This window comes from Sciurus vulgaris (genome assembly GCF_902686455.1).
Source record: "Sciurus vulgaris genome assembly, chromosome: 7".
NCBI lineage: Eukaryota > Metazoa > Chordata > Mammalia > Rodentia > Sciuridae > Sciurus > Sciurus vulgaris.
The window spans coordinates 37,677,997-37,693,840 of record NC_136467.1 but is presented as its reverse complement, the minus strand read 5'-3'; the positions used below and the strand labels follow the sequence as shown (position 1 = coordinate 37,693,840).

The following is a 15,844-nucleotide window of genomic DNA, read 5'->3' as shown; positions in this document are numbered from 1 at the left end:
CTGCTTCAAGGCTATAGCATGAATTCACGCCCAAGTCTTTAGCTTATTTGTCTGTCAAATAAATTTAGAACTTACCAACCAGCATAAGTGCATGAGCCAATTCTTTAAAATAAACAATATAATATTATTATTTTAATATTAACAATATAAAATTGTTAATTTAATATTATATTATTAAATATAATAATTAATATTTATTTATAATACTATGTATATTTGTATATAAATTTCTTTGGATAACCCTGAAAGACACAATATTAATATTTGGTACTGTAAAAGTAATTATGAACATAATGAAAACGTGTACCTTCCTCTTGAACTCTATTTGATATTTCTGTTAGTATTAAGTCTATAGTCTAAAGGAAAGAATGAAATGGAATCTTGTGTACCTACTGGTTCTTAATTTCATGTCATCACAGTATTTTCATGCATGCATTAGGGAAAGTACCACTAGTAAAAATTAAAACAGTTATAAGAAAATAATTGATATCAACTTGGGATCCATGAAGTTAACATTATCCTTAGCTATTGAAATCATAAATACATGTCATAATAAATGAAATCTGGACATAAGGAGTGAGAAAACATCTGGTTACTTAAATAGGAACTTTTTACTATGCAATATAAATATATATGCACAAACAATATTTTAGTTGTTTTATTCGCTCATATATGTACTTGATTTACTGAATAGTCATTGAACATTTACTGTATCTCAAACACTGAAAAGATAAAAGAAACAAGACATTGGCTCTATTTTTATACACTACTAAAAATTATGTTGTACTAAAAATATTAATTTAAAAAAATTATACTTAAAATTTACCAGCAATAGCAACCAATCCTTTAAGAGATTACAGCGGGTTTGGGTAAAACTCTGGGCTAGGACTAATTTAAGTAACTAGTGAAGTTTACAGGTGAAATATATACCTTGCCAAAACTTTTATCCCTCAAATTTACCACAAGGGCAGAAAAGGATGAGATAGAGAGAGAGAGAGAGAGGGAGTTAGTTTGAAGTATCTAAAAGATATCTGCCTTCCTTAACCTAAACAAAGACAAATCTTTTCAGATGAAAGAATGGTAAATGACCATGGAGAAGGGAAAAGAGAATTATCCATGTGCCTAAACAGGCAGAGTTCTGTGAAAAGTAAGCCTTTCTTGCCCCATAGATTTCCTAAAACTTTGGACCTGGACACATAAGTCCCCTCTAAATGATGAAATAAAGCTAGGGCATTAAAAACAAGGAGTTTATATGAATGTCTGAGGAATAGTAGAGTTCATGTCTTCACTCTAATCTAGGGAAGATGGGTGACCACCCCTACTTCCCTCCCTACAGAAAATAGTAGAAGTCAGAAATTAGGCCTAAGTAGAAAAGAAGCAAGATTCTAAAAATAAATAGAATTAGTCTAAATCTTTAAAGAAAGTGGTGAGATGGTAGCTACCCCCTATTTATATTCAGTAATTTAATAATTATTATTAATTATTATATAATATAATTATATATTTATATATAGTTATATATTATGTATTGTTATATTATATATAAATATAATAATATAATAATTATATAATTATTATTAATTTAATAATAATTTAAGATATTGGAAAGATTCATTCAGAAGGATTCATCTCCTGTGAAGCTAAGTAACTTCCAGAGGAAAGAACCCTACTGTGGGAATGCCCCAGTCAAAGAGAAGGCACAATAAGACCTAAAATTCATAAGCTTGTATAGAAATAGTATCTCACTTGTAAATTTAAAATAAAAATTACCTCACAAGTAAATACAAACTAATGACAGACACTCACCAAGCATTTGATGTAAACACTTAATAATCACAGACCAAAACTTAAAAAATATAGATGATTTGAAAGGAGATAAAATACACACAACAATAGAAAACTTTAAAGAAAATTTAAAAGTTTCTCAAAATTTTCCCAGAGATAAGAAATCGCATCCTTTAAATGAGATCAGGGTTATAAAGTGATGTAAGAAATAACTCTTGGAAATTGAAAACATGATAGCTGAAACTAAAATTCACTAAGATAGTTGAAACTTTAAGGAATTTTTGCTGAAGGTAAAAGAGAAAGAAATACAGAAAAAGCCTAGAAGATCAAGACTGGACTTTCACGTGGGATTAGAAGTTAAAGACAAAGAGAAGACAAAATGTAGTGGAGAAAACATTGTCAGGTAAATCATTTCAGAAATGATGAACCTATATTTCCAGAATGAAACTGCCATCCTAATGAAAGAATGGATCCAACACAAGCACAATGTTGTGAAACTTCAGGATGCTATGGATAATCTCTCAAAGGCAATACTGGATTATAGGATATCAGGCACCAAAGCTTTCAAAATTCTAGGGGAAATTATTTTCAACTAGTAGATCTATAAATAATCAAACTGTAAATCTAATGTGTATGTAGGATAGAGAATTTTCAAACTTGAAGCTTCTCTAACGAATTAAAATCCCATGTGCTTTCTCCAGAAACCAGTGGGGATGGGACCATCAGAACTGAAAGAAAATCAAGGAAAAGAAAGTTAGCTATTTCATTGCAAAAATCACCGATCAACATAGAAGCAGAACAAAAGGAAATTACCAGATGATTTGAAACAGGACAGTGACTGAGCAGTAGTTCTACAAAGCAACCAATTCAGATAGTAGTTTAAGAATGGGCGATTTCAAAAGGAACACTTTCATAGGAAAAGAAAAAATGTCAATTTACTGAAGGTTTGGGCTCTGTAGATAATTATATTGAGTGGCTTTGTTTCCACAAAGATGTTAGAGATTTAGGAAAGAAAACAATAAGGTCATCATTACAGAAAACCAGTTAGGAAATACCACTGGTTCAGCAGTGAATTGTCACAACAATGGAAATAACTTACTATATACTGAGACAATGGGGAAAGGGAAGAAAACTTAGAATCCCCCTTTCATGGCCATATGTGAAAGTTAGTTGTGACTATCTAAAATCAATGACTTGAAAAGCAGTAATATTCCTACTATTTGGAAGTGTGAATGCAAATAGAAAAAACTAGCAGAAAACACTTAAATCAAGTATTTATTCTACTATTCTAAGATAATATGGGGAAAATTTGGGGGAATGGTAAAGGGCACAAGGTTTACTGATAACTTTGTTATAGCTTTCTTTATTACCATTTGGCTTTTTAAAAAAGAATTTTTATTTGTGTATTATAATCATACATAAAACTTTTTATTTTGATGAATTTTGAAATTATTTTTTAAAATTAAATGAGAGAAAAAGGAAGTCTCAGTACTAAAAACAAAGTACTTTTTCTACTAGCTTTTCATCACCTAAGTACAACACTCAGATTCTGAGGCTCTTTCAGCTCCACATTTATAAAATGAATTAGTATTTTATGTATCTGGTTAAAGACTGTACTGCAGTTTTGAGGCAGCATTAGGGCTATCTTCCCTCACCCCCCGCCCCCCCAAAAAAACACATTGTACAATACTGAAATTTTCAGTTAGGTAAGGACTAATTATCAATCTATACATCAAAATATAATTCTATTTTAAAACATCTTAACAGTCAAGACCTGCATTTTTATGAAGCAAATTTGAATGACTCAATTTTTCATTTGCAAATACTATGCATTCTATTTACTCCAGTGATATGAGTTTTATATTTCTGTGCAAAGAACAAACACATCATAAAATGACTTATATGCAACCAGTAGTTAGAGGTCTTAGATTGTCGTTTATATCTGTTTTCCCGAGAGGTATAATTTTTTGAAAAATCACTAAATATATGGTGAAAGTTAATGAGATTTCAGGACTATATGGGACTTTGACCAAAAGTTCCAGAAACAAATATTTCATTTAAACATTTCTGCTTCTTTTTTTTTTATGAAGCCTAAATTGTCACATTAATAACATATTAAAACCTAGTAACACCAGTAGAATATTTGTATTCCCTCTTCTCTCTACTTATTTGCCATGTTCTCTTTTCAGCAAATCAATATTTCATAGCTTTCTGTAGCCCTCAGTCTTTTTCCTCTTGTACTTCCCCTAAGGTTTCTATAAAACTTCTATCCCCACTCTGACCTGTTCTTTTTCTTGTCACTTTAGAAAGGAAGGGCTGAAGCCAAGAGGGGTTTGGACTCTGCCTGATACTCAAGGCCTGCAGAAAACCACTTCCCAAGGTCCCTCGACTTCATGGAGTGTTTGAGTCTTTAGCTGAAGAAAGAATAATGTAAAACAAGACCACAATTTGCTATGCATTTTATATCTAGGGAGAAAATGCCTACAACAACAAGAACAGTTTTTAATGGGATGTTCGTGTCCACACCCTCTACCCTTTTCAGAGTATTCAGTAGTCAATACACATGCAAGCCAGCACCTGTCCTGAGGTGGCTAAGAGCGACCATCTAAAATAATACCCAAGAAGTGAAGGTCCACAATAATCAAAATAAAAATTTAATTTTGATATCATTAAAGAATGGAAATTGGACTAAAACATTTTGTGAAGGTTTCTATTGCAATCAAAGACTCCTTTTGGGATACTGGTTAGCAGGAAACAGTATTTAAGTCCACCTAAACAATTCTGATAGTGTTTTCTATTCCTCTAATGGTTATATTTAATAAGCTGCCCCTCCATCCAACCAGTACATCAAGTCAGAAGGCTGGGAATAAAGTCAATTGCTTTTCCAATATACCTCCAAATCTGCTCACTATACAACTTAAATAAACATTAAGCCCAACTATCTTTCTCTGACTTTCCCATTGATATCTGTATCATATAAACCTGAATAGCCTACCATAGACCCAACTAACATTCTACACTCCTGTCTCCGTGTCTTCCAGTTTAAACCCTTTCTTGATTAGAACAAGTTTCAACCCCTTCAAATATATTTCAAGAACTTCAGTGACCTACTGAACTCCCCCTTGCATGTTTCTATGTTTGTCTCACTCTACCCTCTTTTTTCTTATACCACCTGTCCTTGAGTTCCCTCCTCTTGCCTGCCTGCTTACCTGTAAGCTGATTCTTCTTCCTCCAACTTATGCCTTTCTCTTTTATCTATCTCCTTTTCATCCTTCAAGACCTGATCCCTAATCTAAACTCATATCCATGTGCTAAGGTTCTGGGTTCGCCCTCACTTGCAACCATGTGATAAGTAGAAGATGCCAGTAGTTTTAGAAAATTAACAGATTTTTAAAGTGAGAAAATGTTACCTACTTTTATGAAAATTGAGAAACATTCAATCTCCCATTTCAATCGCATGTTTGGGGACAGCTAACAGAACACTAATGTGAGGTCTAAAATTTGCTGTGACCTCAATTTTTTTTGTAATGTTAAAAAATTGTGAGTGGAACTCCTATGTCTTTAGTTAAAAATGAATTGATCAATTTTGGTTAGATATTTGAGAAAACAATTTAACACAGAGATCTAAAACTTGTGAAAATATTTATATTATTTTTTCATAATTGTATGGGTAACACTGAGAGCAAAGAGAAATAGATTTTGAAATATCCAAGGAGACACCTTCTGACCAAACATTTTCATGTACGGCTTTACGTTCTCAAGTGTATTATATATAGTTCTCTAATAGTAACTTATTTCACTCTCAGAACAACTCCAAGTGATAGGTAAAAGGTTAGTCACCAGAAAGTTTAAATGGCTCATACAAAGCTACCACTTGAAAGTTATTAATCCTTTTGATTCCAAGTTCAGAGCCCTTTGCTCTATAGTTGCCCAATGTAAGGGCCATAATCTTGAAAATTCAAGTTGTTAAAACTTTAGACTAACACTGCTCCCTCCAAATATTCTGATATTCCTATTTTTAAAAAAAATCAATAATTCAATGAAGATTACATATTGCAACACAATGTGGTAATTTTTTTTTTTTTTATCATTTTTCCTTAAGTCAGGGAAACTCCATACTAAGAGAGATTTGTGACCACTGATAGGTGGTTGGAGGGGAAAATGGTTTATCACATTTCATTAATGTGGATTGGGGACACATTAATGAAACGTTGCATCCTTAACGCTTTCTATTTCACCTACCTCCATACAAGAAAGTCGATTTCTAAACAGATGTGCTCTATTTTAAAAAGTAGTTCTGTCCAATCATGTTTAGCTGGCACTAATAAAAATGAATTAGTATTTTGCTCTGTCTGTATCTGACAGTTACTGTATCTTACATCTGAATAGTGCAATACAATTTATAATATACTTGTGTGTACACTATCCAATTTGATTCTCACAATAGATATGTGGTGTGCATATGATTAGAGCAGGAATCTAAATCTGAGAGACTTGAGTGAGACAAGGACAGAGGCCCATTCTTCAGCCTCTAAAACCTTTCTTCCCAAACCCCACAATTCTCATGCTCATAGAGCATTGTTTTCAATGGATACTTACATTTCATCACGCCTTGAATTTCATAAACAGGTTTGAGAATTAGAGTACCATAAAAGTCTTTAGGGAATGGATTTATTGAATCCCACTTATTTGAAAAATCTGTAAGTTTCACAGTTCTTGTTCTGTTCTTGGGAATCTTCCATTCGACAATCTCCTTTAGGGTATAAATATGTTCATCTTCACACTCGTAGAATTCTCCTTCTTGTGCCAAAGGCAAAGTAAATGAGTGATTTTGATGATTCCTTATTACTCCACAGTTCACCATTATTTCTCCATCAATCTCTTCAACTGAATTGAGCATAATTTTCTCACCCTGCTTTATGGTGATACTTTCTAGTTTTACATCCTTCTGATGATAGAAGCAAGGATGCCCTAGTCTACTGGGTCCAATATGAATGGTTCTTGTAATTTCTTCCATAGTAAGGTATGGAGTTTTATCAGCCATGATCTTAAAGAGACCTAAGAACAGAATTGTATGAATTAGAGAGGCATTACAATGAAAGTTCTCTTAAGAAAATCGCGAGAAGAGTCATACAAAAAATATAGTGTAGCTTTCCAAAGCACCATGCTTTTTTGAAAGATACTTTTTTAAATCCTGACTTCTTCGAGGTAAATGCTGACATACTGTTGGAGATTACTGAATTATCGTATCAGGCAATGTAAACTGAAACAAGGGTAAATATCTTGGAACAGAAAATGCCCCATGCTTGGAAATGGGAAGTCTCTAAGTAGAGACTCTGCCTCCACTACCAATGTGATCTAGGAAAAGGCAACTGGTCTCTCAAGATCACTTTTTTTTTTTTTTTTTTTTGCAGTGCTGGGGATCAAACCCAGGGCTTTGTGCTTGCAAGGCAAGCAAGCACTCTACCTACTGAGCTATCTCCCCAGCCCAAGATCACATTTTTTACTTTTAATTTTTAGAAAGAAAAGATTGAATTAGATTAAGTTTTACATCAATGTATTCTTTAGAGACACCAAAATTAAAAGCTATTCCCAAAGGAAATTGATTCACAGCCAAATTGATTGAAAAGTTGTATTTCTGTAACCAGATGATGCTGATTGTACAATATTATAAATATATCAAATGCCACTGAATCGTATACTTTATAATTAAAATTTTTTGTGTGTATTTTAACATAAAGAAAAACATCTGCATAGTTCCAATGACTTAAGACTTTTCAGAAACATTAGATGCACTGTGACTCTCAAAAGGGGAATAAGACATGCAGAATTTCCTGAATTTCTTTCATTTTAAAACTCAGGGGAAAACACACATTCATAAATCATAGCATAATATATCAGAGTATATTGGTGCTCCTTAAATCTCTCCTTGGAAAAATGCCAGGCTAGATCATTGTTTTGACTATGTATTATTTTTTTTCTTTTGCTTATTTAGCTTTTCATTAAAAAAGTTCACTGTTTTCACTTTTGCACTAATTTCTGTTTTGTTAATTTTACTATTTGACATTTTTCTCTAATATTGTAAGCATAAATCACTGCCTCAGTGCATTTTACTGAGAAAGAACTTCTTACAGTTGAATGTTTACATGGTTCTCCTGTTTGAATTGCTTTGTTTTTATTTATGGGCACATCTGCTTCGCCTCACTTTCAGAAATTTATTTATTGAAAAATTTTGGTAAATTGCAGAGAAAATAAAAAATGAGTTAACTAATTTCTCAAACAAAAAGTTAAGGATATTATATAGTAGCATGCTTTAAGAAGAGCATATTTTAAAAACTTATGAGAATGAGATAGCTTATTAGTTTACTCAACAAATGTATTCCAATTAAACTCACCTATAATTCAAATTATTTATTAACCAGGTTATGGTATATTTATGTATATTTAGAATTACTGTATAAACACTTCTAATGAGGCATTTTTAAATCATGCTAAAAGGAATTTCAATTATTTTTAGATGTAAACTTCCTGAAGAAAATGTGAGTGACATAATTCTATAAGGAATTACTAAGGTAGCATGTGCAGTCTGTCCTAAAAATCTTTAGAAATTGAAAACTGTTCATTCACTACATGGCATGTTTGAAGGCAGTAAGGAAAACAAATGGTTACTTTGAGAGAATTATATTATGCCTTGTATCAGGGAAAAGCTAATAAATAGTGTACTTGAATTTGCCACAGTAAATGAATTTGTGTGTGTGTGTATGTGTGTGTGAATTTAATCGCATTTGTCAGTGTGTGAAGATTTATTTCTAGGAGTCCACAATCATTATCAGGGTATAGAAAATTCAGCAGTTTTGGGGAAATAAGTTTTTAAAAAAATAGCTACCTAGAATCTCATAAAAGTAGAGACACATAGTTTTATTTTTATCCCAGCTATATTGATGACATAAGTCACCAAAAAATTAATTCAGCATCATCTTTCTTGGGGAATAGAGTTCACCTAAGGTAATAACAGACCTAAAATATTATGAAGTAGAAAGAGCCTGAAACCCTAAGGGCCACTATTATTTCAAGTTAATCACACTCCTCAGCACTGTCTTGTTGGGTGTCTCTATTGCAAGAAAAATATATCTGTGAATCAATGTGTTTTCTCTTAGAAGATGATGTAGTGCACAAGTTAGCATACTAAGTGGCAGAATATAGGGAAAAAGAACTTGACTAAATTACCACATCATATACTATTGCAGTCAATCCAGTGTGCCCCATATAAACAGTCATTTCATACCATGTAAACTAGGGCAAATTTTTTTTATACGATGTCACATTAAAAATTAAATTTTCTAATGAAATAAGTTAAATATAAACTAAAACATCACCAGAATGGATTTAGCTATAAATTGGTTAATTCTTCCTCCCTCTTTTCTACAAAGAATATAAAGAGCTTAATACTGGGGAAAATATGCTTTATTATTCTTCCAATGAGAAATAAAACATGATTCAAGAACTAAGTAATCATGAGAATTATTATAAAATAAGTCAATATGTGATATTTCTAAAATAAGTTAAAAAACAAGAAGAAAATTGATTTCTATTTCCACTTTGGATTGTGGGTTATTAAAATAGATTTTATTGTTATTTTTAAATTAGGAGAAATTGTTCATAAAGAACATGTCACTTGAGAAATAAAAATTATAAAGAAATGCAATAAATGAAGTTACTGTAAAATTAGCTAATACATGAATCTACTCTTTAGCATCTTTTCCCTGAATCTTAGGTTTGGCAAGAGTTTTTACTTTAAACTAATGCTTAATGATTTGCAATCATTTTTATCAATAGTGACAGCAATAACTGAAATTTGTTTAGAAAGTCACAAGTTTGAATAATGTTTTCATATGCATCATTTATCTTCACAATACTTCTGAGAACAGTAAAGCCAATACTATTACTGGGAAATATGGAAATGGTCACAGTTTTCACAGGTGGTAACTGTGGCTCTAAAGTCTCAAGTCAGAACTTTGACATCCAAATGTTGCATTTTGCCACTAAGCCAAGTTGCCTCCTATTACTCGTGTAACTTATAGGGACGTCGCTCACAAGAACGTGTTTATTCTGGTTCACAAAACACATTTGTGAGTCTCACCAGCGGGTCCTCCTTTGCATGCAGCAGCCTCTCACAAAACCCCCCATGAGAGAACAGCAAGAACCATATCCTGGTTCACTGTGCAGAATAGAGGGCACCAGACTTTTTATCTTCTGTTTTTTTCTTTCTCCTTAATTGATATCCACCCAAATAGTAACTTTAAAATAATAACTTTAAAAATTAGATTTCCTAACAATATATCACAAGGTACATGACTTGAGATCATTGTAAAGATTTTGCAATCTTCTTTTCCTGGTCCAACCCCTGGCTGCTTTCCTAGCTCTGACCAAATCTCTTTCCTCTGGTCTAGGGTGGGCAAGAATGTCCTCAGGAAGTGGTGCTTTCCAGCTCTGGGCAGTTCTGTCTGAAACTCAGGGATCCTCAAGTTTCCAAAGGCACCTTCATTCCAGCCTAATCCCAGCTTCTCCCCTAGGTATTTACAGTGACACTGGGACACACAGAAGCACAGACAAGTAGGGAACGTGCTGCCTTTGGAACTTTTCCTGCTGCCCCACCATAATGTTTTCATCTCTAGCAAACCCAACTGGGACAAGAAGAATGATTTCTGTGACCAAGCAGACAAAACAGCCTGGCCTGTAGTTCCATCTAAAAAAAAACTGCTTAAACCAATTCCCTCAGCACAAGGCCACCTGGAACAGCTTCGGGGAAGATACTCGGGGCTCCTTTCTAGGCCAGCCGTGATGGGTCACCTAGGTACTATCCTTGGGAGCCTTGTGGCATCCTGTGGATCACAACACACAAGCTTCTGAGACTGTACTCATCACACCCACTTGCTCAAAGTTATTTGGGATTCACCCTGTGGGATCTCTTTGGTGACAAATCCCAAACTTCCTGGCAAGTGAACTAATATAAGCAATCTTGAAGTGAATTTCCTATTGATTCTCATCCTCTTCTCACACATCACCAAAATTAGGATTAATGAAATATAATCAACTTAGCATGTGGAAGAAATTTACATATATGATATAATTTCATTTTCAAAATAGCAATTTGAAGTAGCTCATATTAACAAAACATTAACATATCATGGATAAGGACTAAAAGCTTTGAAGAGATGTCATAAATTCTCTATTATCACAAGCTCTAAGACAGAGTAGAATTTTGTGCCTCCAAAGTTCAAAGCCTTAATCATGGAATTACATGTTTTACCTTTTCATTATTATTCCAAACCATAACTTGTACAACTTTTCATAAACTAATAGAAATGATTCCAAAGTGAGCATTCATTCTCCCTTTTGGATGCAGAAAAACATTGAACTTTTAAAATTTAATAGTATAAGAAAGCGAACTCTACTGATATTTAATACAGATTGACACTTGTCTCATCTGTGCAGATACTTAGGTGAAGTCTTGGAAAGAAGACTGGCACTGTACCAGGTGAAGTGTTTGCAATGCTGCCCACACAGATTCATGTACTTTCAGTGGGTTACAGTTCACCTGGATATATTTATGCAGGTTTCCAGAATATATTATTGTACATTTTAAACACAGTAACCCTTATAAAATGGATTAATACCTTTACACATCTCCTCCCCCAAAAAACAAAACAAAACTATGTATTGAAAATAATACCAATACAAACATAAGTGAACAAAAACAAAATAACAGTGCTGAAATTTCTATTCCTGAGTTTTACTTTAGCCATTTTATGAAGTAAAACAATAAAATACTCTAGTTTAAAAATATAAAAATTGACTAAAACATTTTTAATACTTCAAAGCTATCAAAATGTGAAGTATGTCCACTACCATTATAAAGAAACTTGCCTTTGAGACATAGGTAAAGATAGGTCAAATACATACAAACCCTTGCACACACAATTTAAAGTAGATCAATATATGTATATGTGCGATGCATATTCAAAAATTTGTAACAGACTGAGGTATGTGAAGAAGGCCTGGAGATAAATTATATTGCCATGTATTCTGACTATGAATCTTGTCCCTCCAAAAGTAAAGCAAAGCGTCTCTGTCCCTTTGAAAATGCTTTGTTCAGCAATCACATTACTAAATATCCTTCTTACTGTGTATCTGATGATTACAGTTCTCATTTCACATAGCTTTTCTATCGTTTTGTTGCATTTCCAAGAAATTTTTAGGTCAGTGTATACTGCAAAACTGTTTTCTTCAAAATTGTTCCAAAAGCAGAGCTTCTAGTAGAAACTCTAGCCTAGTATCTGTATTTAATTTCAGATCGAAATGGTGTGCATAAAATAACCTATCAAAGCAAATAAAAAAACAAAAAATAAAAAAACGTTAAAATCCATGAGCAAATTACTAGAATATACAATAATAATGTACAAACTGAGAAAATGTTCAGATTTCTGAGTCAATTATAGGATTATTAGACACTACTAATTAGTGTTTCCAACAATTTTCATAGAAGAATAGTTAAAGTCTAAATTTGTGTAAGAAAACCTTGTAGAGAATTAATTGAATATTTGAGAGGAAGAGGATAGATACATCAAAGACAATGAACCAGTCTGTTAAATCTTAGATGAGATTAAGCCCAGGTGCAGAATTCCTATGTGCAAATATCTTTACATTAATAATTGAAGTATAATTGTCTATAATAGCTGTCAACAATTTTAAAAACACTTCATAAAAACCTTTTGATTCATTTTTCTCTCTTTGGTTTGACCAGTGCACAGATAAAAACAATTTATTTCTTAATAACATTTCAACACTTTGAGTGGAGTAACTGCCATATTTAACATGTTTGAGATGTGTAATAATTTACATTAATAATGTTAGATCTTGAAAATCAGATAACATAACCTGATACATATGCCTAAAGCTCTGTCATACCCACAGCTTATTAATGAATGTGCCATACTTAACTTGTTCATGTTAAAACTCTCTCCCAAGCAGGGAGAAAGACTAATAAACCTAGCTGAGGAGGGAGAATGTTTCTGTTTGTCTCATAACAGATGAAAATACAGCTCCTGTACTTTTCCCAATTCTGCAGTTCTATATCTTGTGTTACCAAAAGACACATGGAAAGCTTCAGGGCTGGAAAGAACTTCTACAGACCTTGGTACCCCACATCTCTCACTAAACTTGTTACGAGGATCTTCAAAATACTACAGATTTACTGCTACTGGCACTAGGTGACTTTGGGCAGAGGAACCTTCAGGGTAAGAGCACACAGCTGTGCCAAAGATAGAGTGGAGAGGTTCAGAGCATGGATTGTCCTTTCGGACTGCCTGGACTTTAGCTCTCAGCCCTTGCCTTGCTGGGTACGTTTGAGAACTTAAACTCTTGGGGCTACAATTTCCATTCCTATAAAATAGGGAAAAGTATATCACCTGCCTCATTAAAGTCATCATGATTATTAAATGAGTTAAGATGTGTAGCATGCTTAGACAAGTACTTAACTCATGGTAAGCACCCCTTCCCAAAAGGCAAAAAGTTAGAAATAAATAAATAGTAATTATTCTCTCTCCTCATTTTCTTACACTGTAGCATTCTAAGCCATTGGAGGATGTTTATGTCAGAAATATTAATACCACAGGAAGTTCAGCGCCCAACAGGACACTATTATTTCACTCTGGATATTAGAAGAAAACAAATATATATAATTTACAGTTCAGCCTCTGACACAGATTGAGCAAATTTTCTCAGCAATAATAATTTCCACAGATTTTTGCCAGAGGACTTAGAAATGGAAATGGGCCTCAGGTGACCTCTTTAGGTGGACTGCCTTTGGGGAAGCATTTCCAGGTTGCTTTCAGGGGATGGTCTGACCCCATGCTTTGATAAATGACTTAGAATTTAACTACTATAATTTCATGCCCATAATGAGCAGATTACTGGATAGGGAGAATAAAAGATGCAAGCACATTTTAAATGCAAACACTGTGCTGCTTGTAGTTATTCACAAGGTATACATTATACACAGTTACTGAAGTTCCCTTTGAACAAAGGAAACAGCAAAATGCCAAGGTATTTTTGAAAATGTGCTTTATTCATGACTCTGAAAGGTAGTTGAAGCCAATGGGGGGAGGAAAATACCCTCCCTCTATTTTAATGATCTTAATTTTCTAATGGAATGTTAGTGGAAAGAGTTTGGGAGTCATGTGGAGCTGATTGTGTTGTTCAGTATTGATGTTGCCTGCAAATTAAATGTACCTAAGTAGCCACCTGTTTATGCTTATGATTATGTAAAGCCCCATATGTTTCTCTCTCTACACATGGGAGGTAAATATTGAAAAAATTATTCTGGTGTGAAGGGTGAAAACAGCAGCAATTCTTTCATAACTGCCAACATATGCCATGGTGTTTCCTTGTAATGTTGTGCTTTGTCTGACATATTTGCTGATTTTCGCCATGCAGTGTTCAGAAAAAATACGTTACCCATGGTTATACAAAACAATTAAAAATCAGTTTACATTAAATTCAAATTAGGAAGAGGTATAATTTTCTGATATAACCATAAGTTTTAAATGGATTTCAGAGCTTATGATTTAAATAGATTTTGATTTGCATAATAAAGAAAACTGAACTTCCCCCACCCCCGAAATTCACCAGCATAGAAAAAAATGCATGTTCATGTACTCTATAAGCACAACCAGTTAGTTCCATATACTAGTCAACAAAATGAACTCCAATAACACGAATTTGCAAATCCCACCTAAAATCAGCAGTGGGCTCTTCAACTGGTTAGCTAGTCACTCCCCACTCTAACCTACCCATGGAGCTTCTGATCTGGAGAATCGCTTGCTGTTCCCTCTCAAAGAGACCAGACATGGCACCTGTCAGCAAGAGCACTTGAGCTGTTTTGAGATGAGCCTCTTTCCTGAACTGGGACATCTGATGGAGGTAATTCCTAAGGTGCTGCCTTAAACTTATTCAGAGAGTGAGCCAGACAGAAGCTTCAAGAAAAGACCAGATGGGCAGGAATTGCCATTGTGTTCATTTTAGACACTGAAGATAAACAAACTGGGTTTTTCCGTGTTTTGTGTCTGGTTAAGAAAGGTTAAAATATTGACATTTCAGCAACCCTAGGCTCAGATGTCCCTGACATCCCAGTAAAGTATTCACAACAGGACACAGAAATTGACAGAAAAAGATGAAAATTACCACATTATCAAAAACTACATATAATAGACGAACTACTTCAAAAAGCCAGAAAGATGTGACTTTCAACATAGGGAGGACTGAGAAACAGGAGATCCTCTGAATTTTTTAAAGATAATGAGAATAATATTAGGTAAAAATCATTCAGCACTCCCTGTGTGCTAAGATTAGCAAGCGCTTAAAGTGAACAGCTCATTTAATTTAATTATCAGGAGAATTTTGTGGAATAAATAATATTAATGTTTTCCCAGATTCATAGATGTGGAAACTGATAAACTGAAACACTAAGACACATAAGTTTATTCATCTAAATTTTTATTTGAATGTGTAGGGGTGTATATAATCTATTTATTGATGTATACATATTCTCTATAAAACTTGAATATGTTCAAAATAAAATCACTTATAGTCCCACTAGACCAAAACAGACCTTAAAATTTTGGTTAATTTTTTTTCAATCCTGGAATATATACAGGTAGATGGAAAAGTTTATAACAACATTGAAATGTTACAAAATACATTCATTAGGATTGTCTAATTTAGCACTGAACCATAATTAAACCTCACACTTTAAAATATTTTCAAAAACAATTTTAATAACTGAATTTTATGTTGTAACAGATGTGTATAGCTTATTCTTTTCTGCATTTGGGGGCATTTAAATCGATTCCATTATTTTGGTATTCCCAAATAATTCTAAAATGATTATTTCTTTAGAATTTATTCTGATATGTAGAACCACTGACTTAAAGCCTTAAACATTACAAGGGCCCTTTTTTGCTGGGGATGTGGCTCAGTGGTTGAGTGCCCCTGATTTCAC

The 15,844-nt window shown here is 33.4% G+C and overlaps 1 protein-coding gene across 3 annotated transcripts in view; it reads right to left on the bottom strand.

Moving 5' to 3' along the window:
* The window catches only part of THEMIS (thymocyte selection associated), a 195,841-nt gene that overhangs the window by 124,017 nt on the left and 55,980 nt on the right, over positions 1 to 15,844 (bottom strand). For all 3 annotated transcript variants that reach the window (XM_079148196.1, XM_079148195.1, XM_079148197.1), the window contains exon 3: positions 6,385 to 6,843. In XM_079148196.1, coding sequence (XP_079004322.1) covers positions 6,385 to 6,843 — 459 coding nt within the window. The remainder of the gene's footprint in view (positions 1 to 6,384; positions 6,844 to 15,844) is intronic.